The following is a 14,743-nucleotide window of genomic DNA, read 5'->3' on the forward strand; positions in this document are numbered from 1 at the left end:
AAAACGAGGTTCGTAACGTATCGTAAGGACGAAATGGTGGCTGGCGCCTAGCCGAGAAGGCCATGCCGTGGTTGTGGCGCCTAGCCAGGACGCCGCCACCGTGGCATAGGCGCCTGGTGGGGAAGCCTCACCCATGGGAGTGGCGCGTGGCCAGGACGCCGGAGCCACGGCCGGGGCGCCTGGCCAGGACGCCGCCACCATGGCGGCGGCGTCCTAGCCAGGCGCCCCCACCGTGGCTCCGGCGTCCTGGCCAGGCGCCACTAGGGGCTGCTTTAAATTTTTTTTTTTTTTTTAATTTAATTTCTCTTTTTTTTTCTTTTTTTTTTGTTTTGAATTTTTTTTTTTTTGTTTGTTTGTTTTTGTTTTTTTTTTGATTTGTTTTTTATAATTATGTTTTTTTTATGGATTTTTGTTTGCGTTTGTTTAATTTTGTTTTAATTTTTTTTTGAATTAAATTTTTTTTAATAAAGTTTTTTTAATGCATCTTTTAAACCAAAACAAAAAACTTACAAAACTTAAAAAATATAAAATTATAAAAACTTAAAAAAAGAAGAACATCAAAATTTTAAAAAAAATTTATAAAAAAAAAAAGGGAACATAAAATTTTTTTTAAGTAAAAAAACAAATTCAAAAAAAAAAAACAAAAACAATAAACAAGAACATAAAATTAAAAATTAAAAAAAAAAAAAGAGGAACATAAAATTTTTTTAAAAAAAAGCAACAAAATTTAAAACAAAATAAAAAAAAAATCAGAAACATAAAATTTAAAATTAAAAAAAAGAAAAACAAATTTAAAAAAAAACAAAAAAAAAAAAAATATTTTCGAAATAAAAATTTCAAATTTAAAACCAAAAAAAAAATTAAAAAAAAAATATATAACGAGGCGCCTAGGCCAGACGCCGTGACGGTGGCGGCGACGCCTAGCCCAGACGCCACTACCACGGCGGCGGCGCATTGGCCAGACGCTGGTGCCGTGGTGGTGGCGTCTGGGCTAGGCGCCGCCGCCACCGTCACGGCGTCTGGCCTAGGCGCCTCCGCCGTGGTGGTGGCGTCTGGCCTTGGCGCCGCCACCGCCTCCGAACTTTTTTTTTTATTTTTTAAAAACAAAATTAATAAAAAATACCTTCTCGCCGGAAAACCGCTGTCCACCCGCCGCCGGTGCCGCCACTTCCTTGCCGGGCCGCCTCGACATCGCTCGGAAAGTTTTTTAGAGAGAGAAAGTGGAAGTAGAGAATAGAGAGAAGAAATTGTGTTTTTTACTTTGAGGGCAAAAGTGTCATTTCACTCTAATTTTGTGGGCTTTATGTGGAGATTTGCGGGCGATGTTTAGCAATCCACTACAATAATCCCACCTACCCCTAGCATCTACTAGGAGCATAAACTAAAAAATACAAGTACAAACAAATTACTAACACAAAAAATGAAATAAAATTAAATTAAAAAATAAAATAAAAAGTTGGGGTACATAAAACACAAACTTCAGAACTCCTATCTAATTCAACCCTCACCATCTTCTTCTCTCCTCTGAAACAAAATCTCTAAACCTTTAAAAAACAGAGGAATAACAGGGGAAAAACAAGGGAATCCAAACCCAGAAACATGGCTCTGACAACAAGTTCATCAACTCTGACAATAAAATCTCTCCTTTATAATTCCCCTCAATTCAACTCTCCAAAACCCCATCAACCCACTTTCTCTCTCCTCAATATCAAAGCTTCATCTTCCTCAAAAGCTCCTTCAACAACCACCACGACCCGAAATCCGGACCCAAAATGGTCATTAGAAAGTTGGAAATCAAAGAAAGCCCTTCAACAACCCGAATACCCGAACCCGAATGAGCTTGATTCGGTTCTCAAAACCCTTGAATCGTTTCCCCCAATTGTGTTCGCGGGTGAAGCTCGGAGTCTGGAGGAAAGGATTGGACAAGCTGCAATGGGAAACGCGTTTTTGTTACAAGGTGGAGATTGTGCCGAGAGTTTTAAGGAGTTTAGTGCTAATAATATTAGGGATACTTTTAGGGTTCTTCTTCAGATGAGTGTTGTTCTTATGTTTGGTGGTCAAATGCCTGTTGTTAAGGTATCAATTCTGATTCCTCTCTTATTATTGTTTTTCTTTTGTTTGTACTCGATTCTCCGTACTAACCGAGTTTTCACGGTCTCCAATGCACATCTTTGACTAGTGTAGAAAATGATTGGTATAATAAGAGTAAATGATTGATTATTGTTGTTTGAGTGGTTTATTACTTTATTTTGGAGTTTAATTGGATGAAGGGTAGTGATTTTGATTGGGTTGGTGGAACTATTGTATGGTTGGAAAAAGAGATTTAATTTTTTTATTTTATTAATGTGTATGTTATGCAAATTTTGGCTATTAATGACTGTGGTAGTTGGATACTTTTTTGAGTGATAAATTTTTGGAATTTGTTGGTTAAATTTGAAGATTTGGGCATAAGGTTGGTCTAGTGAAGATTATATCAATACTTACATCCAAAGATGCATGCTTTGAATATCTAATGCAATGTTTAAGTGCTTTATTTTATGATCACTGTTGCTATTAACATGATTAGAGGCATGACTTAAATTCCCAAAGCTTTTGTGATGATTGTGGCTTCCTATATGAAGTTTGCTTAATTTTTGTTGTGTTTAGAATATTGAGTATCTCTTTTTATGCGGAATCATAAGTATTTTAGCAAGAAAGATAGTCAAGATATTGCATTATCTGATTTCTCAATTTTGATTACAGTTGATAAAGAACTATAGAAGGACCTTATGATCATGTTGCAGTTTATAGTATAACACACAAGAGATGTTAGTTTTTCAAGTCTCAGTCTGATTCACCAAGCATTGAGGCAGTTTATACTTTATAAGAACAAACTTAAAAGCATCACATTAGGCAGTTTATATCTTTTGAAAGGGGACATGGAGTAGGATACTTAGCTGGCCTATATTTCTCATGTTAGAAATTTTTTTGCCTTTTAGGCTTGGCAAATTTTTAGATTCTTAAGTAGTGTAGTTGTTCAAGTTCTTGCACCTTTTGTCAATCGGATTAAAACTTTTGCTTTTATGATGGAGTTGATATAGTTCTAATGAATGTTTCATGGTTTATATGTTCTTGTTTATGCCTTATTGAGTCTTATAATGTGTACTCTTATATTTTCTCATGGGAGTTGATGAGCCCAGGTTATTAGCATTACGAGTTTTATCATATAGCAGCCTTGGCTGGGCAGGGTGATTGCAATCGGCATCAGGAATTATATATGAATCAATGATATTGAAGGTTTGACGATGATGTTGTTTTGTTAGGTGGGAAGAATGGCTGGCCAATTTGCCAAGCCAAGATCAGATGGGTTTGAGGAGAAGGATGGAGTGAAATTGCCTAGCTACAGGGGTGACAACATTAATGGTGATGTCTTTGAGGAAAAGGCAAGAATTCCAGATCCTCATAGGATGATTAGGGCATACACGCAATCAGTGGCAACTTTGAACCTTCTTAGGGCCTTTGCTACTGGAGGGTATGCTGCCATGCAGCGGGTCACACATTGGAATCTTGATTTCACTGACCACAGTGAGCAAGGAGACAGGTATACTTCCCCCCCTCCCCCCCCCCCCCCTTCCAAATATCAGCATATATTGAAAGATTGAATCTCTCCTGCATTTCCAGTATTTCATGCTTTGTTGTCTTCATAAGGAGGAGCTTTTGGTTTAGCTGCTCATCAGCTCATGTCACATGTTCTCTTAGTTGTTGGAAATTGGCATTGTGTAACTTCAGAAATCCTCAAGTGTAAATATTGAATGAACCACCTTTCATGTATGTGCTCACTTTGACTGTGTTTATTAAGGTTTTGTCAACTTGGCTATTCATCTTTAATGATGTTGTTCTTTAGAAAATCTGGTCTGACAAAAATTGGCACCTGAAAGTATTGTCATACTTTCAAGTTTTTAAACCTTAATATTATTGTTTAATTGCGTCACTGTTGTTCCATATCTACTAATGATGAGTACCTATATAAGTATGTGTCAATGGGATTTCAGTCATGACTTGCTTATCAAATGGAATTTCCATGTATAGATGCATTGACCTGTCTTTGTGACGAGAGTATGTATGCCAATGTACTTTATTAGAAATGATGTGCATGTATCACAATTTTTTTGTTTTACTGATATTTGCTGTTTTTCATTAGGTACCGTGAACTTGCACATCGAGTTGATGAAGCTCTTGGCTTCATGGCTGCCGCTGGACTTCCCCTTGATCACCCAATCATGACAACAACAGAGTTCTGGACATCGCACGAGTGCTTGCTCTTGCCATATGAGCAAGCTCTTACTAGAGAAGATTCAACTTCTGGCTTGTTCTATGATTGTTCTGCTCATATGGTTTGGGTAGGGGAGCGTACACGACAACTTGACTGTGCTCATGTTGAGTTTTTGAGAGGAGTTGCTAACCCTCTTGGCATTAAGGTATTTGAAGCTATACGTTTAGTTCTTTTTTTATTTCGTCCTTTAGCCATGGTGTCCTATCAAATAAGGTTCTTGTGCACATTGGACATAAAGTTAACATATCTTGTTTTGTTTTTGTTATTATTGATATAATTACACAAATCTCTATGTTTCTATGAACAATATATTTGATTTTTGTACATGCTGATGATGCTAATTATTGTTCATGGTTCAGGTGAGTGACAAGATGGATCCTAATGAGCTAGTTAAGCTCATTGACATTCTAAACCCTCAAAACAAGCCTGGGAGGATTACAGTGATTACCAGGATGGGAGCTGAGAATATGAGGGTAAAGCTTCCAAAACTTATTAGGGCAGTTCGGCGTGCTGGTCAAATTGTTACTTGGGTTAGTGATCCGATGCACGGAAACACCATCAAGGCTCCTTCTGGACTCAAAACCCGATCCTTTGATTCCATTAGGGTATGTACTGTTTTATTTTTGCAATTCAATTAAGTGCAAACTCTTTTGTAGTACTAGTCTTATATGTTCTCCGTGAAGCTTGACGCCTTGACCCTATGTGTAGTTACCTAGATACATAATTATGGACAGAAGCACAGAACAAGTATCCTTACAATTATTTATCATGCTAATATAAATCATATAATCTTCTTTTTAAAAATAAAAAAATAAAAAAAAATAAAAAATAAAAATCATATGATCTTTACATTCCTTTTGGGAATGCTGAATTGTAAGATGAACTTTGCACAAGCATACTAGATCCCTAAGAAAGCTATGCCGTGAGCTGTGGAAAAGCATGATAATTGCTTGATATATCTAACTTTGAAGGTAATGAATCATAGAAAGAAAACATCCACCTGAATTGTGCTTTCGTGCTGATGCCCAAGACTACTTTCGACTTCATATCAGATGTTATTACGCACTTTGGGTGGTTTGCACAAGCATACTAGATCCCTAAGAAAGCTATGCCGTGAGCTGTGTAAAAGCATGATAATTGCTTGATATATCTAACTTTGAAGGTAATGAATCATAGAAAGAAAACATCCACCTGAATTGTGCTTTCGTGCTGATGCCCAAGACTACTTTCGACTTCATATCAGATGTTAGGTGTCAGCACACATGATTTGATTGAAACTTATCTTAAGTTTTCTAGGATTTGTATTTGCTTATGTTATGGTTTATGCAACCATGACAACAAAGTTTTAAGCTACGTGTTGCTATACATTGTGATTTATGGCTATACTTGATTCTAAACTTCTAGTTGCATTGAAACTGATAAAGTGATATATGTGCTTTTTGTGACAAGGCCGAGGTTGGGGCATTTTTTGATGTTCACGATCAAGAAGGAAGCTATGCCGGAGGAGTCCATCTTGAGATGACAGGTCAAAATGTAACGGAGTGTGTAGGAGGTGGACGTACCATCACATACGATGATCTGGGCTCTCGTTATCACACACACTGTGATCCAAGACTCAATGCTTCCCAATCTCTAGAACTGGCATTCAATATTGCAGAGCGTCTTCGTAGACGAAGACTGGGAGCACAGCGCAGTCTTAGCTTCAATAAAGCCCTCTAGGAGATTGAGTTTGTCTCCTAATTTTCTTGTTGGCACTACTTACAAATTGAGATTCTTCAATTTGGAAGGTATATTATATATGTCTGTATTTTGACCATAATCCTAATCTCGAAGAAGAGATCCCATTTTAATTTGCGACATGTTTTGCAAGGAATTTGATATCCTTGTTCTTGGATTATCGATGTACAATTTCGGAAACTATACTATGAGACTTGTATCATGTTTGCTGGTAATTATCATGTTTGCTGGTAAGTTTAGCCAAAAAAAAAAAAAAGTCGACATCTTTTATCATCTTTGACGTTGTCAGTAGATTGCTTCAATTACTTCTAATTGATGTGGGATTATTGATGTTATTGTTAAGTACATCTTGAAATGGAATAGTTAATCAAAACGTTTATTATATCTTTCAGTCCATTATTAAGTTTCTGATTATGCAACATAAATTTTGAACATTTGATCTTCTTGTTCTTGGGTCATTGTTATACAGTTTTTAAAGCAATAAATTTAATTTCAAAAATTGTGTTGGATCTTATTGTATTTAATCGATGTTATTAGTTAATTACGTTCTTAAGCTTTGTACTATAACGAGGGGATACCACATCGCCAACACTACATCGTCACTCCAAGTTTTCTCCCTATAAATAATCATCCTCAATTATATTAACACTATAATGAAGTGGGTGTATTGCTGTTATTTAAGGGTACTTCCGAAAGGAAGAAGCCCATTACATTATTTATGGGGTCTTTAAAGACCCCAACCAACAAAGTTAAATCTTAATAATTTTTAAAATATTTTTTCCAATATAAAATGTTAAATTTGGGAATTCAAATACAGATTTGCTAATCCCACATTAAAAAAGAGGGAGTATGCTTAATCTATAAGTCTATTAGTCTATTGGACTATTTTTTTTATCAAATTATTTTAAGATAAAACCCTAATTGTCCGAGTTCTAACTTTATTTGGCATTGACATTTCAACTAATCAGGTTTGCTGTTATTTGGTAGATTTTCAATATTTTGGGATCTGTTTTTGATACGTAGACCATACAACTAGGGAAACTGTCGGCGTGCTGGTCATCGAGCAAGCTATTGCACCAGGCCCGGAATGGTAACTACTTGATAGGCTAACAATTAGATGGTGCAGTTTCATACTCTATCCTTGGTGATTGAATAATTGATGAATGAATCGACAACTAGCCAACACGGTTTGATGGTGATGGTGAAATACTCCGTACGTATAGAACCACGACTTTTTAGCTACTACAAATGCATGATAGGAGAAATGGATGCATTTATTGCATCGATCGATCCATCGTGATCGTCTTACCAGACTAGTGAATGTAATAGAATATACCTTTGTTACCTTTAAATTTCTATACTTTGATTACAATTTGAATATATATGTACGTGATGATCTTCCCTATTATCACTTATCAACTCCATTCAACTAATAATTACAAATGGATTTAAATGAACAAACAAAAGGGGACGGATATAGTAATAGTACAAGTTAGCTAGGATAAAATGGACCTTAACACTTACCATTTTTTCTACTACCTTCGTTAATTATTATGTGCAACTTTAGGGTATTATTTGTGATATATAAAAAATTCCAAAGCTGTACATAATAATAAACGGAGGTAGTATAAGCTAAGCATGCAGTCGGGTCCAACTGTCCAACTCCTAGATATTGTAAAATGCAGGTGGAAATTTTGTATGAGTATTGAGAATACAAATAAGCAAGAATTGAAATTTTTTTGAAGGCGAAATTGGTGGTCTAGTGTGAACAATTTTTTTTTCCCCAAATTTAAAATTTTATCACTATTAATGTGTCAAGGAGGTAACGGAGGGGAGTGAAATACGAATATCTGTCTAACAACAACATACGTGCATGTTAAAAAACAAAATATAAAGATAATGTAAACGAATAAATTAAATCATGTAACTAATAATATTGATAAAAGGGAAATGTTAATGTAGATATCATTTCTTACACACAAAGCCTAGCAAATCGGTCATGTGATCCTTAGTAGTGCAAACTTCGTTCGCCTAATATTGCAAGTTTTATTGAACCCTAATATTAAGGGTGTATGTATTAGGCATCATTGCCGTTTTTGGATTTTTTGTTTTTCTTCTCCCAAAATAAAACAAAACAGTTTTTGGCAAAATAGTTTTAAAAAACAACTTTATACTTATTTTGGAGAAACTAAAACAGTAAACCTAAAACATTTCAAAGCAGTTTTGGAGGTTTTGTTTTAAAAAAAGTTAAACACTATCAAAACCCACGCTCATATCTCCTTCAATATTTCATCTTTCTTCCTCAAACCCTAATTATTCTCTAGATTCAAGGAGCAATCAACTACAGAGCCTTCTCTCTCTTTTATCTTAATTTCCTTTGTAATTACCATATGTTTCTCCCCCATTGTTCTTACTATGTTTTTGTTGGTGAAATTGGTTGAATTGAATTTCTTTGATCAAAATTGTTTATCTTTGTTCTTAAATTTTTTTTTTTGAATTTTAATTGTTCTTTGTATAATTTTTATACAATTTATTTTGGGTTCTTGTATTTGGGTTCATGAAAGTTCAGTACTATCGCCATTGTATAAAATCGCCTAAGTGGTGATGAGATTTGGTTCTTGAGGAGGTATGAATTTTTAATCTCATCACCACGGGCAATTTTTAATCTTCTTACTATCACCATTGTTAATGGTGATTGAGTTTTAATGGTGACTGAGTTTTATTGAGGAGAGGGATTGAAGAGAGGGGATAGAAAATGGTGATTCTGTCTTTTGCACAGAGTGTAAAAGCAGGGGTTATTGTTATGAATTCGAAACTTTTAATTTTACTCTGTAATTAATTTTTCATGGATTCTTTTCTCAAGGTTAACCGTGGTTCTTCTACAATTCTACTAGTGGACGAATAATACCTATAAATAATAGAAGTAGGTAGTATATAAGAGTTAACTACAAACTCAAAACTGCTAGTGGAATAGAAACAATTTTAAAAAACAGAGAATTAAAAACTGAAATCAGTGTTCAGTTTTTAAAAAACAAAAAATGAAAAAAAAATAAAATGCCAAACGAACCCTAAGTTAACCAATTTTATTTTTTGGACTAAAACTCTATTATTAGTCCATTACAAGATTTTTAACTCCCTAAGATCCTAATTATCAAGCTCAAACGATCATAGAATTGAATAGGTGGCATGAAAATCTTTGATCTAGAATTTGTGGAATTCAGGCAATAATAAATTGTGCTGTAGCCTGTATGTAGTGGTTATTTGGTTAATGTAACAAGTAATCTTCATTCTTGAGTGTACTAATTTCCTTCAAATTTACCTTTAATTTATTGGTGCAGTGTTGGTATAGCTTATACTCTTTAATAATATCATACTCTTTAATAATATCAGCACACATTTATGTATAATTCAAACAAACTGTATCCACATGCGTATGCAACATTTATGTCAATTCTTACTTCAGTGACCATTGCATGATTTTTTCATTTTCCACATATATACAAGTGTTTCTAATTACGTTGAATTGTATGAGCAATATTAAGTTGGAAGTACCTTAATAATATTAATATGTACACTCTACCAACTACCTATGTAACTGTTCTAATTTTTAATGTGGTAGTAAATGAATTAAATGTCTTTTTCATAATACCGTATTACATGGTATCAACATTTTCCATGTTTAATTAACAATTTTATATATTTATTGTACTCGAACTATTTTTCTAATTAAATAAGTGGTCTATTATTAGTCTCCAGCCATGAGCTGATCCATCACTTACCAGTTATTTTAGCTGATATTTTTCCCCTCTTTACAGCATTAATGTGTTTGGTAAACATTGTTTTATTTTCCGTTAAGACATGTCACAAAATGATGTTAGCTATGCACATCACCTCAATAAAGTCTACATTTTGAACCCTATTTTAGACAATAAGGGTAATGATATGACCTCGATGTGAAACTATTTTCTTCGTGGCTTCATCCCTTTACGTGTGTTAATTTTATACGGTAGTAGACTGGTAGGGCTCGACCATCTACTAATAATGCACTTATTATGTATAACATAGTGGTTCGGAGATCCCTTCAAAAAAAAAAAAAAACATAGTGGTTCGGAGCTCTTTAAATTTTAGAAAGCTAAGAGAAAGGGAGAAAAAGGAAAGGATTTAATATTTGTGACCATAGGCAAAAAAAAATTTCGTCATTAAATAAAATTTGGATTTAAGGAAGTGCAAAAAACCTTTCAAGTTGTAAGATTATAACATTAATTAATATTTTCTCTGCTAACCACACAATGAACCATATCTTCTTTTGTTAATGTGATTATGTGGGACACTTACAAGTCAACTTGGATTTTGATACCATGTTAAATTTGGAGATAATATGAAATGAGCCTGGGTAATCCAAATAAAGAAGAGTTGAGGAGAGTTCGATTCACAAAATAAGGCCTAACAAGGTACAAACTAAAACCAATTGGAGACAATAGGAGTAACTCCTCTACCTTATAAAGTGAAACCATCTCTTCTCTTTTGCCTCAAACTTTTTTTTTTTTTTCCTTTCTCTTCTTCTTCAATATTAGGGATGTCGAACAAAAATAAAGTTATTTGACATATATATGCCGTGTTTTTCTAACACTCCTTATTACTCGTAATTACGTATGAAGTGACTAGACAAAAATATTAATGGTATCAAACAACCTATATAGTCACTAGACATGACGTGTTTTTCTTCTAATACTCCTTACTACTCGTACCTACTAATCAACCTCAAAATAATTTCCCTAACACACCATTTGCATGTTAATCATAATATACCTTTTCAATTTTAGGGTTGACGTTGACGATTTGACTAAGTGAAAATTTGTACACGAGTAAATACGTATTATTATAGTAAAATATTGGTTATTTGGACAAAAATGTGCGTATATATATATATATGCATGGTCTCCTAAATTACTATAAATATATGAAGCCAAATAGAAAATATTAATTAACACCACATACCACAACATAACACATAAACACTCAAACTCTCTTTCTCATGGCATCTTCTCAACAACGATCAGTTCTAGAAGTGCAAAGTCCCATGGCAATGGGAGATACAAGGGAATTAAATTCCCCGAGATTCGGAGATGATGACGGTGTGTGTATAACATGGCAAGACCTGTGTGTTACAGTTTCTGATAAGGAAGCTAAAAGTACCAAAAATATACTTCATGATGTCAGTGGTTATGCCTGCCCTGGTGAGGTTTTAGCCATTATGGGTCCTTCCGGCTGTGGCAAGTCCACTCTCCTCGACGCCTTAGCTGGTATGTATATCTTAATTGTTTATTGCTAGAGAATGTCATTTTTTTTTTTTTTTTTTTGAGTAAGAGAATGTCATTTAGTACTATAGTATAATACATATAATAATGAATTTATTTATTTCAGGTTATATTGTTTGTGCAAAAATATTGTTCTAGAACATTAATTTGATAAATTGATAGTTAGTTCATCGTGCAAGATATCGATAATTTTGTAAATAATATGTTACAAATTGAGTTATGTACTTTGATTATTGCAGGAAGATTGGATTTAAACACGAACCAATGTGGACAAATACTAATTAATGGCGCCGAGCAAGCACTTGCTTATGGTACATCGGTATGCTTAGCTTCATCAATATATAATTTTTAATTTTAACTAAGATTATAACTTACTTCGTATAATATAAGGGTTAACTAACTAAATTATTTCTCCATGATTCATGAATATAGGCTTACGTGACACAAGACGATATATTGATAACAACCCTGACAGTCAAAGAAATAGTGTACTACTCAAGCGAGCTCCAATTACCCTCATCTATGTCGAAATCCGAGAAGACAAAGAGGGCAGATGATTGCATAAAGGAGATGGGATTGCAAGATTCAGTTAACACTAGAGTAGGAGGATGGGGTGTTAAAGGTTTGAGTGGTGGACAAAAGAGACGACTTAGTATTTGCATCGAAACATTAACTCATCCTAAGCTTCTATTCCTTGATGAGCCTACAAGCGGACTCGATAGTGCAGCCTCATACTATGTGATGAGTGGAATTGCAGGCGCGGAAAGGGCATACGGGCGGACAATTATTGCATCCATTCACCAGCCTAGTAGCCAGGTTTTTGAGCTATTTGATCATCTGTGTCTTCTATCTTCTGGTAAAACAGTGTATTTTGGTCCTGCCGCGGAAGCAGTTGAGGTGAGTAGTTTAATTTAGTCCTGAGGTACTATATAGTTGTCGCACTGTCTCAACCTCAAATTTGAATATACTGGATGTGAAACTTACTTTATTTATATGTAGTTCTTTTCAGCAAATGGTTTTCCATGTCCAACTTTTCAAAACCCTTCGGATCACTTTCTTCAGATGATAAACAAAGACTTTGATGAGGTAAAACAATTTTTTTTGTTAAAATGATGATATGTACTTATGCTAACATTTTTTTTTCCTTTTACAATTTATATATCTTGTCGTTTCTTCAATTTTTAGGACATAGAGCAAGGTCTATCCGCTAAGATATCAAAAGAAGAAATCGTGAACAAATTGGTGAACTCATATAAGTCATCCGAGAGTTACCAACAAGTTCAAGATCTAATTTATGGAATATGCAAAATGGTACGAAGTAAATGGTCACTTGTACATAAAACTATACTTGTATATATCATAAAAAACGCGATTTTAGAGTACACGATAATTGATTGCGTGATCTTCATCTTAATGCTTCACAGAAAGGAGAAAGGTTAGTGGTAGGAAGAGAGCCTGCTAATTTTTTTACTCAATGCCAAGTTCTTACTAGAAGGTCGTTCGTGAACATGCGCCGCGATTGGGGTTACTATTGGTTGCGCTTTGCTATCTACATCATATTAGGGATCGGAATAGGCACCCTCTTCTTTGATATAGGACATAGTTATGGCTCAATTCAGGTAAGCTAAGATATATAATTTCACACTTTTGTTGCATGTTTTATAATTATTTGTAGCTAAGCTAGAGGAAATTATTATTCCGTGTTTCTTGACACTATTGTACGTGTACATTTTACAAAAGCAAAAATTTGTTTGTTTTCAGGCTAGAGGGTCATTGCTTATGTTTGTTGCTTCATACTTGACTTTCATGACAATTGGCGGATTTCCTTCCTTTGTTGAGGATATGAAGGTACGGCGTAATTTTTTATCTTATTTTTCGATTAATGATGATTTTGATTTGAAATAGCTACCCACCTATTGTTATGGCACATTGTTTAAGAAATTCTTGTTATTAATGTCTATTACGACCTACAGAATAATTACAAGTAATAGAATTTGATTTAATAGAACATTGTTTTAAAAAATATAACTAAATATGTCTAAAATTGTTGTTTAATTATATAATTCAGGTATTTAAAAGAGAGAGGCTAAATGGGCATTATAGTACAACTTCCTTTGTGGTGGGCAATACTCTATCATCCGTACCATTCTTGCTTCTAGTAGCCCTTATTCCTGGAGCAATAACATATTTCTTACCAGGACTTCAAAAAAGTTACCATAACTTTGTATACTTCATATTAGTCCTTTTTGCTTGTATGTTGTTGGTTGAAAGCCTAATGATGATAGTTGCAAGTTTAGTCCCTAATTTTCTAATGGGAATCATCACTGGTTCTGGAGTTCAAGGCTTAATGATGTTAAGTGGTGGATTTTTCCGGTTACCCGACGATCTACCGGACATTTTTTGGCGATACCCTCTTTACTACATCTCCTTTCATAAGTATGCATTTCAAGGATTGTTTAAGAATGAATTTATAGGGTTGGAATTCCCTAGTAGTGAAAAAAGGCATTCACACAGTATGATTTCAGGAGTTAAAATCCTTAAAAACACATGGCAAGTTGAAGACAGTTATTCTAAATGGATTGATCTTGCTATACTAGTTGGTATGGTGATTTTGTACCGTTTGTTGTTCTTAATTATTGTCAAGACTTCAGAAAAGATCAGACCTGTGATTAGAGACTTGACGAGAAGATTACAAAAGCAAGTGGTTCAAGTTGACTATTAGCAGGGATTCGATCTTAGGCGTACCTTGTATTGAAGCATAATGTATAACATGACACTATTAGAAACTAGAGCGGATAAATTTGATTCGTAGTGAATGATGTTGTTATTGGAGTACACTAGATAAGAGTATGGACTTGTATGGTTACAAATTTAGTTACAACAACCGATGTATTTAAGTTCTTTATCGTCTATGTACTCGTGTTATTATTTAATCTCAACTTGTGCTGTTTATATTGAATTCAATTTCAACTCGTGTTATTTTGGAATCAAATTAGTACCCAAAAAGTAGGTGCTTGTCGCTTGCCTATGAGCCTTCCCTAGCTCTTCCATTGATTTCTCCATTGAAGCTGTTTGTTAGCTTTCTCTTTTGATTAACATCATCAGTTGCCCCACCTTTTTGATCTACTTCCAAATATGCCCCCACGTAATATATGTAAATTTTTGAAAATACATGTGATAAAAAATACAGTTTTATCTTGGTAAATCTATATTGTTAGTGTTTATCACGTAGTTTGGTAGCTTATTTTAGATATGTAAAGCAGTACTATAGAATAATCAAAACTCCATATCGTTGTAGAAAGAGAATTTTATTGGAACAAGTTTACCAATCTGATTGGATTCCGATCTAGGCATAACCAATGTGATATTCGCATAA

At 34.4% G+C, this 14,743-nt stretch overlaps 2 protein-coding genes across 2 annotated transcripts; both read left to right on the forward strand.

The window, feature by feature from the left end:
• Positions 1–1,451: 1,451 nt before the first annotated feature.
• On the forward strand, positions 1,452–6,384 carry LOC110718650 (phospho-2-dehydro-3-deoxyheptonate aldolase 2, chloroplastic-like). Its single transcript, XM_021897532.1, has 5 exons — positions 1,452–2,076; positions 3,303–3,580; positions 4,181–4,457; positions 4,672–4,917; positions 5,762–6,384. The coding sequence occupies exons 1-5, from the start codon at positions 1,600–1,602 to the stop codon at positions 6,029–6,031; spliced, it is 1,548 nt and encodes a 515-aa protein (XP_021753224.1). The 5' UTR covers positions 1,452–1,599; the 3' UTR covers positions 6,032–6,384.
• Positions 6,385–11,020: 4,636 nt separating this feature from the next.
• Positions 11,021–14,264, forward strand: LOC110718651 (ABC transporter G family member 11-like). Its single transcript, XM_021897533.1, has 8 exons — positions 11,021–11,352; positions 11,607–11,686; positions 11,800–12,264; positions 12,367–12,453; positions 12,553–12,678; positions 12,792–12,986; positions 13,129–13,215; positions 13,436–14,264. The coding sequence occupies exons 1-8, from the start codon at positions 11,085–11,087 to the stop codon at positions 14,087–14,089; spliced, it is 1,962 nt and encodes a 653-aa protein (XP_021753225.1). The 5' UTR covers positions 11,021–11,084; the 3' UTR covers positions 14,090–14,264.
• The last annotated feature ends 479 nt before the right edge of the window (positions 14,265–14,743 follow it).

The sequence above is a fragment of the Chenopodium quinoa genome, unplaced genomic scaffold (genome assembly GCF_001683475.1).
Source record: "Chenopodium quinoa cultivar QQ74 unplaced genomic scaffold, ASM168347v1, whole genome shotgun sequence".
NCBI lineage: Eukaryota > Viridiplantae > Streptophyta > Magnoliopsida > Caryophyllales > Amaranthaceae > Chenopodium > Chenopodium quinoa.